Source organism: Platichthys flesus, chromosome 15 (assembly GCF_949316205.1).
Source record: "Platichthys flesus chromosome 15, fPlaFle2.1, whole genome shotgun sequence".
Classification (NCBI taxonomy): domain Eukaryota; kingdom Metazoa; phylum Chordata; class Actinopteri; order Pleuronectiformes; family Pleuronectidae; genus Platichthys; species Platichthys flesus.
In genome coordinates, this window is record NC_084959.1 from 14,571,112 (window position 1) to 14,589,519 (window position 18,408).

An 18,408-nucleotide genomic window follows, 5' to 3' on the forward strand; every position below is an offset into this window, starting at 1 on the left:
GATATGCCCCCTATGAATTATGATTTTATTCTCCTAATCTCCCCAAAAAAAATCATCAGCATGATTTACGACAGCAAAGGAGAGGGAGTGGTGGATCAGATGTGCACAGTGTGTCCCCCAGATTTGCCAATCACCAGGGCTAGAAAGGGAAAACGTTTACAATTTTAGATGGAACAAACTTCTATTAGTGTCTGCTAAAAATAATTGAGGAGACCGAGCCACATGTAGTTGGAATGTTTCCTGCTTATTCCCTGTAATTAACCAATTATCATCATGTCACCAAATATCTTCTGTTCGTATCAATCTGATCAATCATCTCTGACTTGATATATCTTCTTGACATCCTTTCAAAGTCAAGGAAAGTATGTTATTGTAATTCAACTGAGGGTCATACACACAACAATTATTTGATCATTAAATATTGAGCAAGCAAGCTGTGAAACTTACAGAATGTATTATTGTGTCAGGTACATTAAGCTGTGGCTTTGAAACACCAGTCAAATCATGTTTTTTTTCCCGTTAATGTGGTTTTGGGTTTTGTCTATTTCCCTGTCCTTGCGTGCTTTCGCTAACCGAAGCCATTCAAATAACACAGAAAAGAGTTCAACAATTTATGCAGCGTAGACACAACTCTCCACTGTCTGTGTCAGAACAAGTGAAGTCATGGCATGCCAGAGTATTACCAAACTGGTGCAGGCAGCAGGGACAAACAAATACCCACCTTTCACAATAAGACCTGTGCAGATCCAAGATTGCTTTTTTGGACTTTTGATTTATATTTTTTGTTGTTGTGTGTTAGCCGCGCTTCCCACTCTCATCAGACGCTAAATGAGTGCAGCTTAGGTCAAACCAGTTAGGCGGGAGGTGTGTGTATGTGTGGCACCTGTGGGAGGGGCACAGCTGGATGATGCCCCGCAGCTAACAGCGGACCAGAAGCAGTTTCATATACTCTCTCGTAATGAAAAAAGAAAAAAAGAGAGACATCAATAGCTCAATGTGGGACAGAGGGGCTGACGGAGAGATTTTTGTCAGAGGGTGATGCATTCACACCAGCACTCCCACATCCTGTCTTATGGAATGGCGTGAACGGTCAGATTTGTCATTAGATGTGGCAGCTATATTCACACATGGCGGGTCCTGCTGCAGTAATACTTGGTTTTACTGTGACAACGTATTTCCGGGGCCTGTGCTCCCAGTGAAATGAAAGTCCCGGCGCAGGAAAACTCCACAATGTGCGGCAACGCAGACGGTGAAGAATGCAATTCCATTCTCGCCCATCAAGACCATTAAGGGCTGTGTGATTGTGTTTTTCATGCATTTGCTCCAGCCTCTCTCTCTCTCTCTCTCTCTCTCTCTCTCTCTCCATTAGCAGGACGTGAACAAAAGGGACTCCTGGTCTTTATCCACCCCGCTCGCCCCCCACCACCCCTCCCCTGTCTGATCACTTCATCCTCCACCCAAACCCATGCTGACTCCTCTGCACTCTCTCCGCCTCCCCGCCTCTCGCTTATGTTCTTCCCTCCCCCTCTCTAGCGTGTCCCCTAGTTTTCTGGTAGCTGTGTCTCTTTGATAATCCAAGACTCTTTGAAGACTCCAATTCCACGCTGCTTGCCTTGGAGCTATTGCACCTACAAAAACAACTGTGTGTGTGGGTGTGGATGTGGGTGTGTGTGTGTGTGTGCACATGTGGAGAGAGACACCGAGAGAGCGAGAGAGCAGGAGATGGGTTAAGAATGGAGGACATAATAGAGGAATGGAAAATAAAAATCAGTTCCATATGCATTTCCTTTGCGACTGCCTCAGTCCGTATGGTTTTATGCTTGCTGCATACACTGAGAGGTGCACTCGTTCATTGTCATATTTGTTGGTGCAGCTCATTTTTTCTGTGCCTTCAGAGGCAGCAGTTCATTGATTCCTGCACACACGCCCAAAATGCCAGAGACAGGATGTACTTGCAAGCGCTCTAACTAAATGGAAATTCTAGGTCCCACACTGGGGGAATTCTCGGGGCTGTCGAAGATGCTCATTTTGTAACTAACGCTGCAATTTAAATAACAGAAGATGGAGATACTATAGATTTACCATCTAACACCACTGGTTTGGCAGGTTGAACGACGATCGACTAAAATCAACACTTTGTCCTGTTGGCTTTCAATGAAAAAAATGATTTTTCTCTCTGCTTCTGTCAAACACTGCGGTGAAGTAATTAGAGGAAATTAGTTGGCTGTACTTAAAATGCCACCGTGATCAAAAAAATCATTACTAAAACATTTTTCTTCCATCTGCTTCCCCTCCACTTTGTATCACCGTCTCCTCCTCTTACCTTTCAGCGTGTCTAGCCGACTCTCTCTATTTTCCCCCCAGTGTTTCAGTCTCAATCTTTAGTCGCTCTTCTTCCATCTTGGTCTCAAGCCCTCCCTCCTCGTCTCCGTCACTCCGCCGCTCTTTGGCAGAGGAGCTTGCCACTGGGATTTAGACGAAATTGAATTGAATTATGAAGGAATTTCTCCGCAGCACGATTGGCATCATTTCCTCCACACAATAGAACATCATTCTCATATCGCTCAGTGTGGGGGAATGAAAATAGGCCGTGCACCATTCTTTCTCTCATCCTTTTAAATTGAATTTTTCATATCACAGGGGCACTGAGACATCAGCCGTTTCCTTTAACATGGGCAGAAAACCCATTTCATAATATCTGAGAGACACATAACTGTGATTCAATAGGAAAAAGTCCGGCTTCCAGCTCCAGTTCACAAACGATATACCTCAGCTCGAAGATTGATAAACAGAGCCACATAGGATTCCTTCTGCTTTCAAAGTTGGGGGCACTCCCACAGAGTAGTGTGGCTTCCCAACCGGTGAAAAACACTCCCTCGTAAACGAAATAAAAATCGGCTCGGATTTGATTCCTTCGAGATTCCTTTGTCTCCACTCATACACACTTTATCCTTCCATTTCTGCAGCCTCACATCTCACCACTTTATAGTCATTAGAGGAAAAGATAGGCCACCCTGCCTGCACCCCTAGCTCATCCTATTTTATCCCCCATTCATGTGTCTTCTTCAAAGTTGTGACACCCAGCCGTCGTGCTTTGCTAACCCAACAGAATTTTTCTGAATATTCAGCAAGTTTTGCTCGGCCACAGTGACTCAGCTTAAACAATACCTCTGTGTAATAAAAGATTTAAGTAAAACCATTTGGCTCCAAACTAACTGTGACAAATTGCTTGTTACCCACTGGAAAACAAAATGAAATATAACTTAATGCAGCGCGAGGGTACTTGCTGATTATTTCAGCTTTGGGAAAAATTGCATTTTAACATAACAATGAAATAGAGTGGAGATTAGTTTTAGATTAGTTTTAGAAGTAGCACATCATCTATTTTTCACTGCTCTGCACTGATCTACCACATGTGTCATCAGAAGAAAACGGATAAGTGGATTGATTAAAAGGGATTATTTAGTGATTGATTCATAAAAAACGATGCAGTTTGACTTTGACCCAGATATATTTTAGCAGGCTGTCAGGGAAGCATAACTGGAGACGCAAACAGATTGGCAGAAATATGGAACCACCCGTTTTTTTGTTTGAAGTTGAGAGGTAATAAATAATGTAGTGTTCTTTAAAATTCATATCAAATAGAGGGGAGAGTAGAATAACCACTTTCATTATTATTTGTATTAGTATTATTATTATTATCATTATAAGCAGTAGTAGTAGTAGCCTTTACTAACTAGCACTAGTGGAATTCTAAGTATTATGAGTAGTATAAGTATACTTGTAATAATAGAATCATCCCCTGAATTGTAATATGTGCTCTATTATTATTATTATTATTTCTAGTTGTAGCAGTAGTAGCGGTATGAGTATTACAATTATCTTCTGAGGTATATTTTAAAAAAGTGTGCTTGGAAGCAGGAGGCAGAAATTCAATTGCCAAATCTAACTCGCCTGCGACTCTGCTAGGAGTCGGCTCAGAAAGTGGCAGAGGAGATGGAAAAGCTTTCCCATCTGCATAAGTACCAGCAGCCGTGTGCACTGGCAATCAGTGAGGCTGGGCTTGATGACAGGGCACCTGACGGCAGAGTGGTGTCAGGTAGCCCCGGGGCTTTCACAATGGACCGGGGGGAAGTCTGGCTGCTGCGGGAGGCGTAGCACGGGGTTCCACTGTCCCATCAGGAGTCAGCGGTGCAAATCAGCAGAGGCAACAGAGATGCTCCACATTCACCGAAACGCTTTGCCTCTTGTTGCTTCGGCACAGCTATCCGCCCCGGGAACCCCTCTTTGTTCCTTCATTCAGGCTTGAGGCAAACGCATTATTTTCTGATTTCAAACCCAATCTTTAGGACAGACTGTCCACGGCGTTATCCGAAAGTGATTAGATATAACCGTTAACAATAACCCATCTGTGTCAGTTGCTGTGGAAACGACAAATTCACATATTTTCCAATACAGACACAAAGGGGCGAGTCGCGGGGCCTGGGTGAATAATGGAGATGTATCCTCGTACTCTTCACACCATAGCAATATCTAGTCTGGGTGCAGAAGTCCTCCATCACAGCAGACAACATTAGTGACAGAGGTGGTTGAAACACGTTTTTCTGCAGCAGCAGCAGCAGCAGCAGCCAGCTAACGGGGCCAACAGCTCTCTGGACACGACTTTAACCAAATATGTCGGCTTCCAATTGATGTAAAGGGCAGTACGGAAGCCAATTTTTTTTTTAATCGAATATAAAATCCACCCATGAATGTTTTTTTTTTTCTACTTCTTTTTAATCTGATTTTATAAATGAAATATTCACTGTGATGTCTCAGAAGGCCACAAATCTGATAGGGCGCGTCGTTCTCTACATAACCTTAACTGCACTCTAAAGTCTCTTTTTTTCCCCTCATGCCTTAAACCTAATTCACTCAGATTGTCGCTTTTGATTATCTCCTTATCACTTTAACCATAACCAGTTGTTAGCCTTGGCTACCCTGTTGTTTCTATATCTGATTTGGCAACTCTCAAGCAGGAACTAGTAACTGCAATGCGTTGTATAATCCCCCCCCCCCCCCCCCCCTGCATGTGCACTGAATGCGTGCGCCTATATTTTATGTTGACTTGTAGAAATCAATTGAAGGATGAGAGGGTGAGAAGGTCCAGCTCTTATGAAGTCAAATGTCTTTTATTTTTATATTACATCAATAGCTCCGTTAATTAACAAAGACTCCCCTCATCTTACATAACAACCTCAAACGCGAGCACATCAAAAGGCTTTTAATGCGCCGTTATTTTCCTTTCCTCCTCGCTGGGCCTGAGAGTGCCTAAAGAATATTTGTTTTCCGTGATGGCTTTTTAATTTCATGTTTTGTCACCTAAAAATGCAGAAGAGGCGACAGCCTTAACAGTGCGAAACTGAAGGGTATGTATGCAAGTCGCTGTGTCCACACGTAGAGGGAAATATCTATAACAATCAACACTTTGGCCTCTCCGTGTGCAGTTTGCTGCAAAAGTAACCAAAGCTTCAATGGTTTCAAAAGAAGATTTAACGGTGGTGACATGGAGCTGATTTTCTTTTATCAAGTATAAAAAAAAAATATATCTACTTCATCCGTTTATTGTAAAATACAAATACAGGAAATGAGATGAACTTGCTTTTGTGCAGACGGCTCATGTAATCACGATGTTGATTGGTTCAGGTACTGACCCAAGTCTTTTGAAGTATCGCAATTGCGAGTTCACAGACGGGGGGATAAAGGCAGAGAACTCACGTTCAGTGGCGGTGTACAGTACGTGTGCTATTTTTTTCAAGTGCATTATGTTCAAGGGAGTAAAAGCAGCACAATCCGAGCTCTAAGGGGACGCGGGTATTTTTAATAACTTAATGCAGTGGAGGATAGATGGTTTGCTGTTGTATAAAAAGGGGACACAATTGACCCAATTCATATTAAAGTCAACTTGATTACTTTTCATATTACACTTGACCATGAGATGCTCTTCATACAGTGGATAGTTATTAATTTCCAAAAAAGAAGACCTCCATTTGAAATTGGTAGCTGCTCTGACTTTTTTTTTGTTGCCCCAATCGATTGAAATATTCAGCTCTCAGCATGTGCAGCTGGAGTTGTATTTCTCTGGGAGGCCAAGAGAAAAATCAGGATTCCAAAGTGCTGCGGGAACTTTAGGTGGGCAGTGGATGATTGCAATTTTTTTCACTCTGTTAAAATGTGTCTTGCTCCCATTGTGAAGACAGAATCCGTCTGTATCTGCTTTAGCATTGCAATATTAGGCGTACAAATTAGGCCACTTTTGCCCGATCTAAATGGGGTTGTGTTCAGATGTCACCATAATTGTCCCCTCTTTCATTCCTCGCCCCGTAGCTTCCTACTCCTACCCACAATGCCCAAACAATCCCGCTCTCCCCGCCTCCAGTCTCCCAGAATCTAATCCTTCTGCTTGTCCCCTCCAGCCAAAGCGCCGTCCGTGTCTGCCTGACCAACTCCCCACTCCTCGCTCAGCTTCCCCCTTTTCAGACCGTCCGTCTTGCCGCATCTCTGCAGCCCCCCAAGGCCTGGCAAAGGATTTGTGCTCCGACTAAGAGGAGAATCTATTTCCCATCTCTGCAGCCCCAGCTAGTTATCATACCCAGGAAACATGCTGACTCTCTGGAGTGATGCCTTGAGGAGAAGTTTAAGCAAGAATCCATATTTAAACAACTAAATCCACCCCCCCTCACATTGAAATAGTGGCGGAGTCTCAGAAGCCTGCGATCATGTGTTTAATAATGCACCATTGAAATATCCAGCCGCATGAGTCAACGGCAACTTTATTGAAACAACACGGAAGCGACTGAGCAACAACTCAGTCTTATTTTCTTTTTGATGGAGGAGTTGCTCCGAGTTTCTCTCAGACTGTGACACTTGAAATAGATCAATTAGTCTGTTGTAAATCCTTGAATGAAAGATAAATGTTTAGTTATTATTTAGTATTTTTCAGCGTAGCACGTAGCTGATAAACACATTCCCAATGTAACTGAGTCTAGATGCACCAATCAAAGTGCATACTGCCTAAAACAAACTCCTTCCTTTTGTCATTTTAGTGAAAACCATTGCAGAAGCTAAAGTTAATATGCAGCCCGTGTTTGTAATTGTTCATTTCAGCCACCGGATATTGGTTTTCTTTTTTTGACTTATGGGTAACGTTCGAAGGGATGGGGTTTCTCTTTTCCAAGTCAACGTCTTTAAATCCAATCCAATCTGAAGAGTGGAAACAGTTCAAATATCCAAGAATCAAATTAAACCAGATGAGCATTCCATTTGTTCCATGTTGTGAGCGCTGCTTTATTTCCATTTACTAAAAGGTAGCAAGAATTTTCCATTAAAAAGAAGAAACATATGCCACTAAGCAGGCTCATTCTTGTTATGCAAACAAGGATTTGTAAGTCCATGATGCTTTCCGTTGCTTTCATTAAAACTTAATCTTAGCCTAATATAGTGAAATTTAAACTCAAATGTGACCATGTCAAACAGGGCCTGAGCGGGATGCGCTCGACGAACTTTGGATACAAGTTCCTTTAAATCTTAAAGTTTCAAAGAAACCCAAGACAGAATTTTATTATGACTAATGTAGAATCACCACGGGAAGAACAAAAACACATGAAGCAGCCCAGATCTTAAGATTTCATTATTAAGATGAAAGTCCCCGAAATGCATCTTTCCTGTGAAAAAAAACAGAAAAAAACATGACTTGATTGAAGGCTGATGGAAAGATGAATGGGTTTCTGGAGCCATTTTGAAGCCTCTTAATGGTATTAAGACCCAGAGCTCTAACCTAAGCTCTAAAAGCACTTCTCAATATCTGGTGTGTCTGTACTAAAAGGCTGATGGTTCCAATGATTTCTGGCATGGATTTGTTTGCCAGAAAAGTGGTTGAACGGTAGAAAGCACGGACCCGCGGTATCGATCTGGGTGGGCTCGTGCAGCAGAGGCAGGGCCCCCATTCTGCTGTATCAGTGCTTTCCTGACTTTTACAAGAGGTTGCTCACGTGCAGGGGGACGGGAGGACGGGGGGGGGAGTGCAATCGCATGTGCACCGCGAGGAGTCTTCTTTCTGTTGTGGATCGGTGGTAAGTAGCCATTAGTAAACTGATCTTCGGAAGAGGAAATTTAATGGTCTCCTAACTGTATTTACAAGCCATTCAATTTGATAAAGGGTGCGATCTTGAATGATTTATCATAATGCCGCTCTGTTTCTTGGTCTTCAAGCTATCCGATTCTGGATTTCATCAGTGCTTTTATTCATTCATTTGCCCTTTCATTCTCTCATCAGATCTCATCAGTGTGCAACAGCGAAAGCAGATCCAATGATATATTCTAATGTTTGCAAAACAGCGACTGTCACAAGCCATAATTCCAATGCTCTGTTTTTTTTGGTCTTCCTCCTCTCTTCTTTCAGTTACCCTTATTTGGATCTCCTTGGGATTCGTTCATAGTTAAATTGCATAAATATTGTCTAGCTTTCTGCTCGGTTAAACATCAAAAGCTGTGGAAAGGGGAAATATTAAAATATGGAGATAGGAAGTAGCTCAGTGGGGCAACTGATTAGTGTACCAATCATTGTCATCAGAATTCATTTGGCAGTGGCGGATTTAGGAAATTAAACTTTTGTCTGTATAATCACGGTAATAACAGCAAGAAAAGTGTTTTTTAACAACACTGGAAGACTCCCTTCGATATATGTACCTATAGTGTTTACTTCCATGTCTGCACACATGTATTTATTCATTGCCTCAGGAGATGGAAATCTGTTTATACATCTATATACAGACTCTGCCTCTATCCAAACAAATGTTATTGAGGAAATTACTGAAAATAGTGTTGTTATTTTTTGCAATACATTATCTACGCCACTTCCATCTGGAGCTCATGATAAGATTGAAAATGAATAACATAAATACACGTCTTTGCATTCTATGCCGTGGATCAACACCTGCTAATTTAGTATATTAGATAATGTATCGACGTGCCAGGATTCAGATTAATGTCTTTACAAAAATACCCATTTTTGTAAAGACATTAATCTATAAACTCAGTGTTCATTTTGTACACAATGCATACACATAATAAGATACAAATTGTAATCATTCTTTTCACATGCAGGATAGAATCATACAGAATATACAAACACATGCCCCATTTTTGAGATATTTACATTGTGGTATATTAACTTTTAATTGTGTGCGTGTGTGTGTGTTTTGTCTCAATTTGCTCAATTTCTGCTGCAGATAATTTGCGCACTTCTATTATTGGATTCCATAGCCTCGCTCTGTTCATATAGTTCCACTTTATGGAATCTTCAGAATAATGATAGAGCAAAAGAGCTATTTAATATTTAAGAGTTTTGAATATTTAATACTGTTTTCTAACTTTAAAGAGTGAACTTTTGGAGGCCAGAACTGCTCAGATGGCAGCGTTAAATTGTGGGCTTCCGAGGTGTACCTGTTGCCACACGCGCACAGTGAAGCCATCAGTCAATAAAACGAAGAAAGACAGAAAGTGTAGTTGAAACAATACTTCCCTCGTTCTAAAGACATTAATACGTTGTCACATTTCGTTCCTTTCGTCCAGCATCCCCATCGGCGAGTGACCTTCTCCACCGCCAACCCCGTGCAGGACCTGCAGGACGCCTCCCAGCACAGCTACTATGACAGCGGCTTGGAGGAATCTGAGACTCCCAGCAGCAAGTCGTCGTCTGGTCCCCGCATCGGACCCCTGACCCTGCCCGAGGACCACTACGAGAGAACCACTCCAGACGGCAGCATCGGAGAGACCGAACACCCGGAAAATGGTACGACGACAATCCCTGCCTTTCTGCCGTGTTCCCCATGAATATGTATTTAAGTGTCAATGGCTTTTAATTGGCTGTCGTCGTGTTGTGTGTCCGCGGCGGTGTTATTGTGCGATGCCTCTGTGAGGCTTGTTTGTGCTCTGTTTTTTTGGAGTGGAAGCCTGTGACGTTGTCCTGCTGTGTTTGTTGATGACTGTGTGAGGGGCTATTGGTTTTTAAGCGGACCTGTGCTTGGCTAGGTGCTTTGTGTGTGCATGTGTGTAGGTGCATGTGTGTGTGTGTGTTTGTGGTATCAAGGGCTAGCAAGAATTAGCAGTGCCTTCATCCTCCTCATCAGCAGGTCCTCTGTCAGACATCCTTAATGACCCTCCCTCACAAGTGTGCTAATTAAAAGGCCCAACTAATGGAGCATTTGCCCTCTAAATAAATCTGAACCATGACATCTGTGCAGACAACGCTGTGTTTACTCAAAGCAGCGCCTCGCCTCCAGTTGGATCCGAGTTGTTCTGCAGCTTAGGTGTGCAGGAGCCATCAATCCACGGGGTGACCACTGATGGTCCCAGCACAGGTCCATATTAGGGTGAGAAAGAAAAGAAAAAAAAGGAAAAATTCATAGCCAACGCCGTAGCTGCCAGGCATCTGCCAGCCATTCCTGCCGCCTTAAGCTGCCAAACATAATTCATTACCTGCCTTGTAACACACGATGATAAGTGATTCACATGGTGCATTTCCAGTTATTATAGTATTTTGTGCATTGCCCCGCTCTCTGGATTAGTCACTTTTACATGGTGATGTTTCCCTGCTCACCTTGACCATCTCAACTTTCTTCCTATATTTGTCTAGTGTGGTAGTTTGCTCTTTTAACGCACACTCTTCCTTTTTCCCCGAGCACAGGGTATGGATTTTGGAGGTGCGTAACAAGGCGCTCACTGCCCTGTGCAAAACGGGGCATGTATCAGCATGGACTTGATAGAGCTGTTGATCAACACTGACAGTTACTTTGTCACTGTCCGAGTGAAAGAGACACAGATTTATCTTTTGTCAATGGGACTGTACGTTCCAAGTGCGGAAAGATTTTCTTGCTTTTTTCCTGTTTTAAAGTGATGAGAGAAGGGAAAAAAAAATCCTATTTCAGTCTCAAGCACTCCCAGTAGCAAAGTGTTGCGGTATCAAAGGCTAAAATGTGTCACTGTCACGCCAAAACAGCAGACGACAAAGTTCTATTATTAGTGGTGTCTTGCATTGTGATGCATTGCCTCTTCCCTCGACAAGTGTGCTGGGTCTCATTAGCTGGCTTATTCATCTCTATTGCAAATGTTTACTGTTTATTCGTGGATGTCAATTAGTGACACCATATTTCAAGTGCATGCGGGGATGGTGGGCGTGTAGGTCCTGTCAATGTTCCCTCCGGCTCTGCAGAGGTCAGAGATTTCTTAACATCCCGTTTAATGAATAGTTTTATGTTTATAGCCCAGAAGCCAGCTGTCGACCGCATTTCTTCCCGACAACGTGTGTCAGATATGCATTTTCTTCTTTTACCCCCACGTTTCTACTGTTGTAAGTGTTTATTGTGCTTCTCTTGCTATCTGCCGAACACAGGTTTCTGTCAGACGAGGTGATCTTTGTTGTCAGCAGCACGAGAGCAAGATTGTGAGGGAAGATGGAGCAGTTAGAGGATGAAAAGATGGCACAAGATGGGGGGGGGGGGGGGGGGGGGGGAGATGTTAGATAGCCAGAGCGAGGACTCCGACAAGGAGGCAAAGCCCATAGGTAGAGCACGTAGGGCAGCGAGATGCAAAAGATGAGCCACTAACTGAAGGTAAACCTAATTAAAATGTGATTCCGACATCGGGGAGATAACAGAGAGCCTGCATAAAATGAGGGATTAGACAGAAAACTCAAACCCAACAGAGGAATCCCTCCCCGGCTCCACCTGAACAGTGACGTGACGTCTTTTTTTTTTAAAGGGTTTGAGTGACAGGGTGACAGGAGGTACTGGTGCGGAGCTTTATTCATTGCAGTTGCAGATGAGTGACAGGCGAAAAATGGGGAGGTGAGCATGATGTGTCATTCCGCTTAAGTTGGATAAAACTCAATATATGAACCTCAGACTGTCAGTCTTTCCATCGCTTGGCCTGAGAAATATTGACGTGGACGTTTGTTTTGTTGTGGGCTGACAGCGCTGAATCTGCATGTTGAGTGAGTGTCAATGGCCCACAGCAGAGCGTGATGTACAGCTTGTGATCCATTCTAGTTTCGTCGCTTGGTGAAAATATGGAATCAGTCAGACCTTCATTGTCTGCAATGAGGTCAACTTCTGCAAGGGCATGAGCCCGGTCCTCCCACTGGAAGGGCATGCCATTATATGCAATGTCTTTATTCTAGATGTTCCAAATTTAAAGTTAGAAACTAGTATATATATATGAAATGTTCTTGGTTCCAATTCAACACACAGTCCAAAGACAAATCCATATTGGATGTTGCCGGCTTGTCCAGTGTGAATTGGGATTCTCTCCCGCAACCCCAGTAACTCTTAAAGTATAAACAGTATAGCTGATAGAGGGGTTTATTGATTTATATACCGTATATATTCCTTATTATACCTTTGCAGAAAGAAAAAAAAGTCAGACTTCACGGTCCACTGATGTAGACATCAACGTTGTTCCCGCATGATTACTGGCTTTGGAATTAAGAGTAGTTTCAAACAACCGTAATGAAATTTCTAATATATGACATCTATGCTGCCGGATCTGCAGCAATTCATTTCTGGACTTCCTTTTTTCCCGTACGCCTGAATGGCTGCTTCCCCCACCCTCTCCTTTTTTTTTAATTTTAATTCCTATCTTCAGGCTTAGTGTTAGAGTGCACTCCATTTCAGTATCCCCATGTGTATTTTCCACTCTCATGTTCACGCGTGTTGCATTGCTCAACTGTTGGTTCATCTCATCGGCAATGTTTATTCATCAGGGGCACATGCATGTGTGTGTGTGTGCTTACATTTTGTGCGTACAGGATTGTGTGTGTGGTCTGTGTATTACTTATGTTCTGGGGACCTAAATCTGTTCGTACACTCACGTTATTGGGATTTGTGTGCGTGTCCTTAATGAAAGAGGTTTAGGTTAATTCTGGTTAAGCAAGTAGTAGTTATGGTTAATGTTAGATTGATCTCTAAGAAATGAACTTAAGTCAATAATGTCCTTTGAAAATATGGACATGACTGTGTGCGTGCATGAGTGTGTGCATTTCTTCCTATTGGTTGGTGTTGCACCGCACCCCGAGTCGCTAAATCATTTTGATTACAGTGCTATTTTACTTTAATAGACTCTCATCATAATCACTGAGCTCTGTAATTCTCTTTAAATTGATTGCTGTAGACAGCATGAAAACTGCTTATCTTGTATGTCTGCTCGCCGTCAAGATGCATGATTAGTCGTCCTCAGTGAAATCAGAAGGAGGCTGGTTTGTCCAATCTGTCCATCCTGTGTGTCTCAGACTTTGCTGATCAGATTGCAAATAGTGGCCGTGTCAAAGTAATTTAGAGTGTTTGTCACTAGTCCCATTCATGGCTATTAAATTAACAAAGCACTCTAAATAGATGCTGTTCTTGCGTTTATATATTTATATTTATCCAGCAAATGACTTAGAAGTCTGCATCAGAAGTCCCAAAATACTGGTTGTTGCCCCCCCCCCCCCGAGGCTAATTTACAGTAATTTGAGAGTAAGTAGACTGATGTTTAAAATTGTGACTTTTATTCACTGCAGGGCTTCATGGGGCTGCAGTTATATTTCTACCAATCAGAGGGTAGGGAAGAAGGGATTTCGCCAGTCGATATTTCACAACAACTGATAAAAAAATGTATTCCGCATACTAAACAATATTAGCCCAAGCCACTGTGCGTATTTTGAGCTCCATCACTCAGAACCGGTTTAACCTCCAGCTGCCCCAGAACCCTGGGTATGATTCAGCCGGGACCTATGATAGGCCTCCCCTCTGTTCTTGGGACACAAGTTTGACCAGCAATCCTGTCATGTCCAGTCCAACCCACATAATAATCACTCTTCTGGGGATCAGTGGTTAGGCATCTTGGCTGTGATATGGGGGCCAGCTCTGATAGGACACAGGTGGATTGAAGACTGGTACCAGCGTGCAAACACAGACACATACACATTCCCACACACACAGTCAACTGGCCACAGATGGAGGAATTTGGATGTGGCCGGTTGCCCAGTGTGAGGTCCGCCTGCATCTCCCCCTGCACGGACTCGCCGCCATATGGGCTATAGAGAAGGCTGAGATCAAATTGAATAAATGTGCATTTACATTATAATAAAGTTCTTTAGTAATGCTTGTATTTCCGGGCCTTAGATCTTCTTGACAATGCATGTAATGTTGTGTATTTATTCTTTGGAACTGAAGTCATCCAACATGGTACCACCATCACTTAGCCATCACTTCTATAATATAATGAGGTTACAGTGAGAGAATTATTTCAAACAAACAAAAAAATGTGAGGAAAGCGTTTGCAGAAACTGAGAGTCGTAACATCAGCCTAATGGGGCTTGTTTGTCCCATGAGTGGTGGCTTGGGCCCCTGCCCGGGCACCAATACAGAGTGCCGATGCAAGGGTGTGGGTTTCCTCAAGAAGATGTCCATGTTCCCTGTCAGAGTCCCTGTCTGTTTGTACTTTTGAGTGGAGCAGACCATGCCAGTCCCGAACCAGCAGACCGGCCTACCGTAAAAGTGAAAGGTCAAGGGACTTGCAGTTTTGTGGACGCTTCTGTGGGAAAGAGTCCCAACAAGTGCTCCCTCGAGGCAAGTTGTCACGAGTAATCCGCATATATCCCGAGCTTATTGTTGCACACGCATTATGCTCCGCTCACATCAGCTGCCGTTGTTTGCCTCCCCATCACCGAGATTGTTTGTAATTTTATTTTGGAACAAATAGGTTAATGGACGAGCCTTACTGGAGCAGAATTAAACTCTCTAACCTGAATACGGCTTTCACACCATGAACAATGGTTTACTGTACCAGTGGTGGCTTTATAGGACAATGCAGCTGAATCCAAAATGGAACTGATGATGTGTCAACTTGTCACAGTTTTGAACGTGCATGGATTTCCCTTCACCCAATGTGAATCTGAAAATGTGCTTTCGCCTGTGTGGTCACTAACAATACGACCGACATCCCAAAACTTTGGGTGCACACATTACGGCTTTTGTCAAAGGATCTCAGCTGGGCCAGACATTTGAACAGGGCTAGATGAAAGAAAGGACATGGTATCACAGCGCGGACCATTAACTGCAGCAAAGAAAGGAGTTTGCTTATTGTCTCTTATTGCGCGGTAACATGTGAAATGTGGATGGAGCCAGAGCAGAAATCCTATTATCTCCTCGAATCCACCTCTTACATTCAATTCCATATCACTGTCTTTTGCACATAAAGGTGATCTCTCTGTACTTTCATCATTGTGACCATCTGAGTCGAAATCTTCACTGTTAATAGCATGATTGTATCAGGACCTGCTATATTATTGCGCGTGGGTACCTGCCCTGTTAATATATAGTTTACATTTGGGTATTTTACATTAGGGAAGAAAAGTTCCAATGTTAAATATTAAAAGAGATATTTTAATGTCTTGAATAATTTTTTGAAAAAGAGAACAGCAAAACTCTAAAGAGATTCAGTGGAAGATTTCTTTAACATTTCCTCAGGACAGATTCCCTTTTGCTCTTTTGTAATTGAGGTCTATAAAACCCACTCAGTTCAATTTGCATGTACGAAAAAGCCATATGAGTGTTCTGAGTCATGGCCAAAAGGTAGAGTACACACATATAAGCGCACATTAGGCTCCATAAATAGTGCTTTTAACGCCATTGCTGCCACAATCTCCAGTTTTAGCACTAAGCTTGTAAAATGAATGAGCGAGCCAGTGTGGCTAAGCCAGTATCCCTAAGCTTTAGATGTGCTCATGTATTACTCTAACAAAAGTGGATGGCTCTCTGTACTTAGGCAAAAATTGGATAGTACACTGCCTTCTCTTGCCACGCCAGCGAGTCCGGGCAACAGCATGCTGAAGCAGCAGGTTTGGAGGTGGTAATGGGAGAGACTCCGGCTTGAAAGTACAAGTTTATAAAGACACCGGAGAAGAAAAATGTCTTAATTAGCCCGGTGTCAGTCGCAGCCATGAAAGACACTCCTTTTAACAGTGTCCACTCGTAAAGGTCCACAAGATCCCGAGCTGAAACTTTAATGGAGGCAGAAATAGAAAGTGGCGGTGGGGCTCTGTGGCTCTCAGTGGGTCTTACCCAGTCTCACCCCAGATGTGATTCGTAGAGCAGGTAGAGCGATGTGCATTGGGCAGGGGATGCTGGCTGGGGGCCAGATCCACTTTAGCCTCAGATGGTCGGGCAGCTGAAGCCGGCATCAGAGAAAGGCCCCGGGGGTCATCTCTCCATCATAGTGTGATGGGGACCGAGAGCCGCTGAACCTCCCTCTAACTAGTGTTCTGCCCTTCAATGATGGATGGCACTTGAGGGACTGGAATTGTACTGTATGGGTCTGACATGCATTTCCTTATTTCCAGTGAGTCACAGAGGAATGGAGCCGCTCTAGCTTTAAAGCTTTCTCACAGTCAGTTGAGGATATCTTAGAATTCTTTGCCGTTTAAGGACTTTGCCAACTCAGTGAGGAATACATCCTGTTAAAGTGGAAATTACCTTAACACCAAAATAGAGCGGCCCGATACTTTTGGGTTTGTTTGCTTATCTTTGCATTTCCCCCGTTTGTTTAGAAATGAAAATATCCTCCTGGTGAGAGGATCAATTCTTAATTTGCAATTTTGTGTTAACATGGTATATCATGCAGTCAATATCCTGCGTGCCTTCAGCAAAGAGAAAATCACTGGAATCTGTCATGCTTAACCTCACGGCCAAGTGTTACTCATTTTAGATGAGAGAACAGTTTTTTTTTTCCTCACTTCTACACAAAGACATCAACACATTTTTACAATGACATGACAGCTTCTTTTTTTTCTTTTAAAGCCACATCTTGATAATTATTTCCCAACTTCGAAAAATTTCCGGCTTTCCACGCTCACTTTTAAACCTACTTTCTGGTGCGAGGCGTCTCCTAAGAGCCCTTGTTCTCAAGCCAAAAGGAGAGTAATTCAGACAGAATACTGCATGATGATGCGGCTTGTTTCTGCATTTGTGCTCTAATTAGAGAGCGCGCTTGACTCTATTGTGAAAATGTAACTTTCGTTTTTGTCACTTTGAGAATACAGAGCTGCAACAACAGACATTTATCACCGTGCAAATCCATGGTCACCGTTTTACGTAAAGCAATCATGTGTTTTTTCATCTTTTCCCTTAACCTTTGTGTTACCCTGTCTCAGATGGTCATGTTGCAAGGCCCTAGCACTTGTCACTCATCTTGATGAAGTGTCCAGTTTGATGTGTACCTCATCTTCAGGCCAGATACTGTTCCAAACATGCAGCCACCGAAGGCACTGAAGAAACAGATGGCGCGAGCAGCCACTTTCGTAAAAAAAAAGTGACAGCAATGTTTAGTCTTGATGTGCATTTGCTGTATTTATTTTTTTCTCTCCATCTCTTACTTTCTCTCCACTTTGTTGTTGTTATTACGATGGCTCCCTTGCACTTGATTGCCCCGATGTAGCTCATCAGCAGCCACATTTACATGGCCCAAAAGCACAGTGAATATACCCAATTTGTCAAAAAAGAAAATCGCTGAAAGGTCTGTTTTCTGCCAAACATGCACATCCGGGGCTGCAGACATGCCCAGACTACTCCGCTGTGTGTATGACCTCATTTAGCCATCAGTTCATTAAATTTTCATTTTATTATCTGATAATGCTGCATATGTCCTGTCCATTGATGTTATTTTAAGGTGATAAAACATTTATATTGCCATTCAATGCCCCATTAATACACTAGACGGCACTTAAGTGCAGGTGTGGTCCTCATTCAATCAACCAAAATAGGCGGCCCCCAGATATGCCAAAGTGCCCCCTCCCCCACACGCACTCACACATCTTAACAAATATCAGGTCAAAGGTGTTATTGTGCCGGGTAATTATTCCTGCCGGTGGGTTTTGACAACTTCAAAGAACAAGAATGTTGGCTCTTTCTACATCAAGCCAAAGCCTGTAAAAGTCAATCAGATACAAGCGGCTGAAAGCAATAAATCAGTGAGGAACAACAGGGGACGGCGGAATCACGCTGGCCTCCGAAGCCGACATGATGACCCCCTGCTGCCTTCTGTGCTTTGCATTCCTCTTTAAGTCGGTATTTAAAGACGGAAATGTGCGATTTCCCTTAATAATTATACAGTACATTGAATCATGCTATTGATTCCATGTGATGTTTTTTCTTCCATTCCTTTAATCAAAAGTCTTGTCAGAACAGCTATTGCCTGCCACAGGATATATATGGGTAGAGCGGCATGGGAAGATTGCCATGGTGGCCTCTCTGCTACACAAATGGCAATTTTCATTATTCATCATGTTGTGTATTTGAATTGTCCTGCTCCAAATGCATAGCTGTATTGTTCAGA

At 42.9% G+C, this 18,408-nt stretch overlaps 1 protein-coding gene across 1 annotated transcript in view; it reads left to right on the forward strand.

The window, feature by feature from the left end:
- pcdh1a (protocadherin 1a) overlaps window positions 1-18,408 on the forward strand; it is a 77,761-nt gene that overhangs the window by 44,298 nt on the left and 15,055 nt on the right. The window contains exon 3 of the mRNA XM_062405758.1: window positions 9,613-9,832. Within this exon, the coding sequence (XP_062261742.1) occupies window positions 9,613-9,832 (220 nt within the window). The remainder of the gene's footprint in view (window positions 1-9,612; window positions 9,833-18,408) is intronic.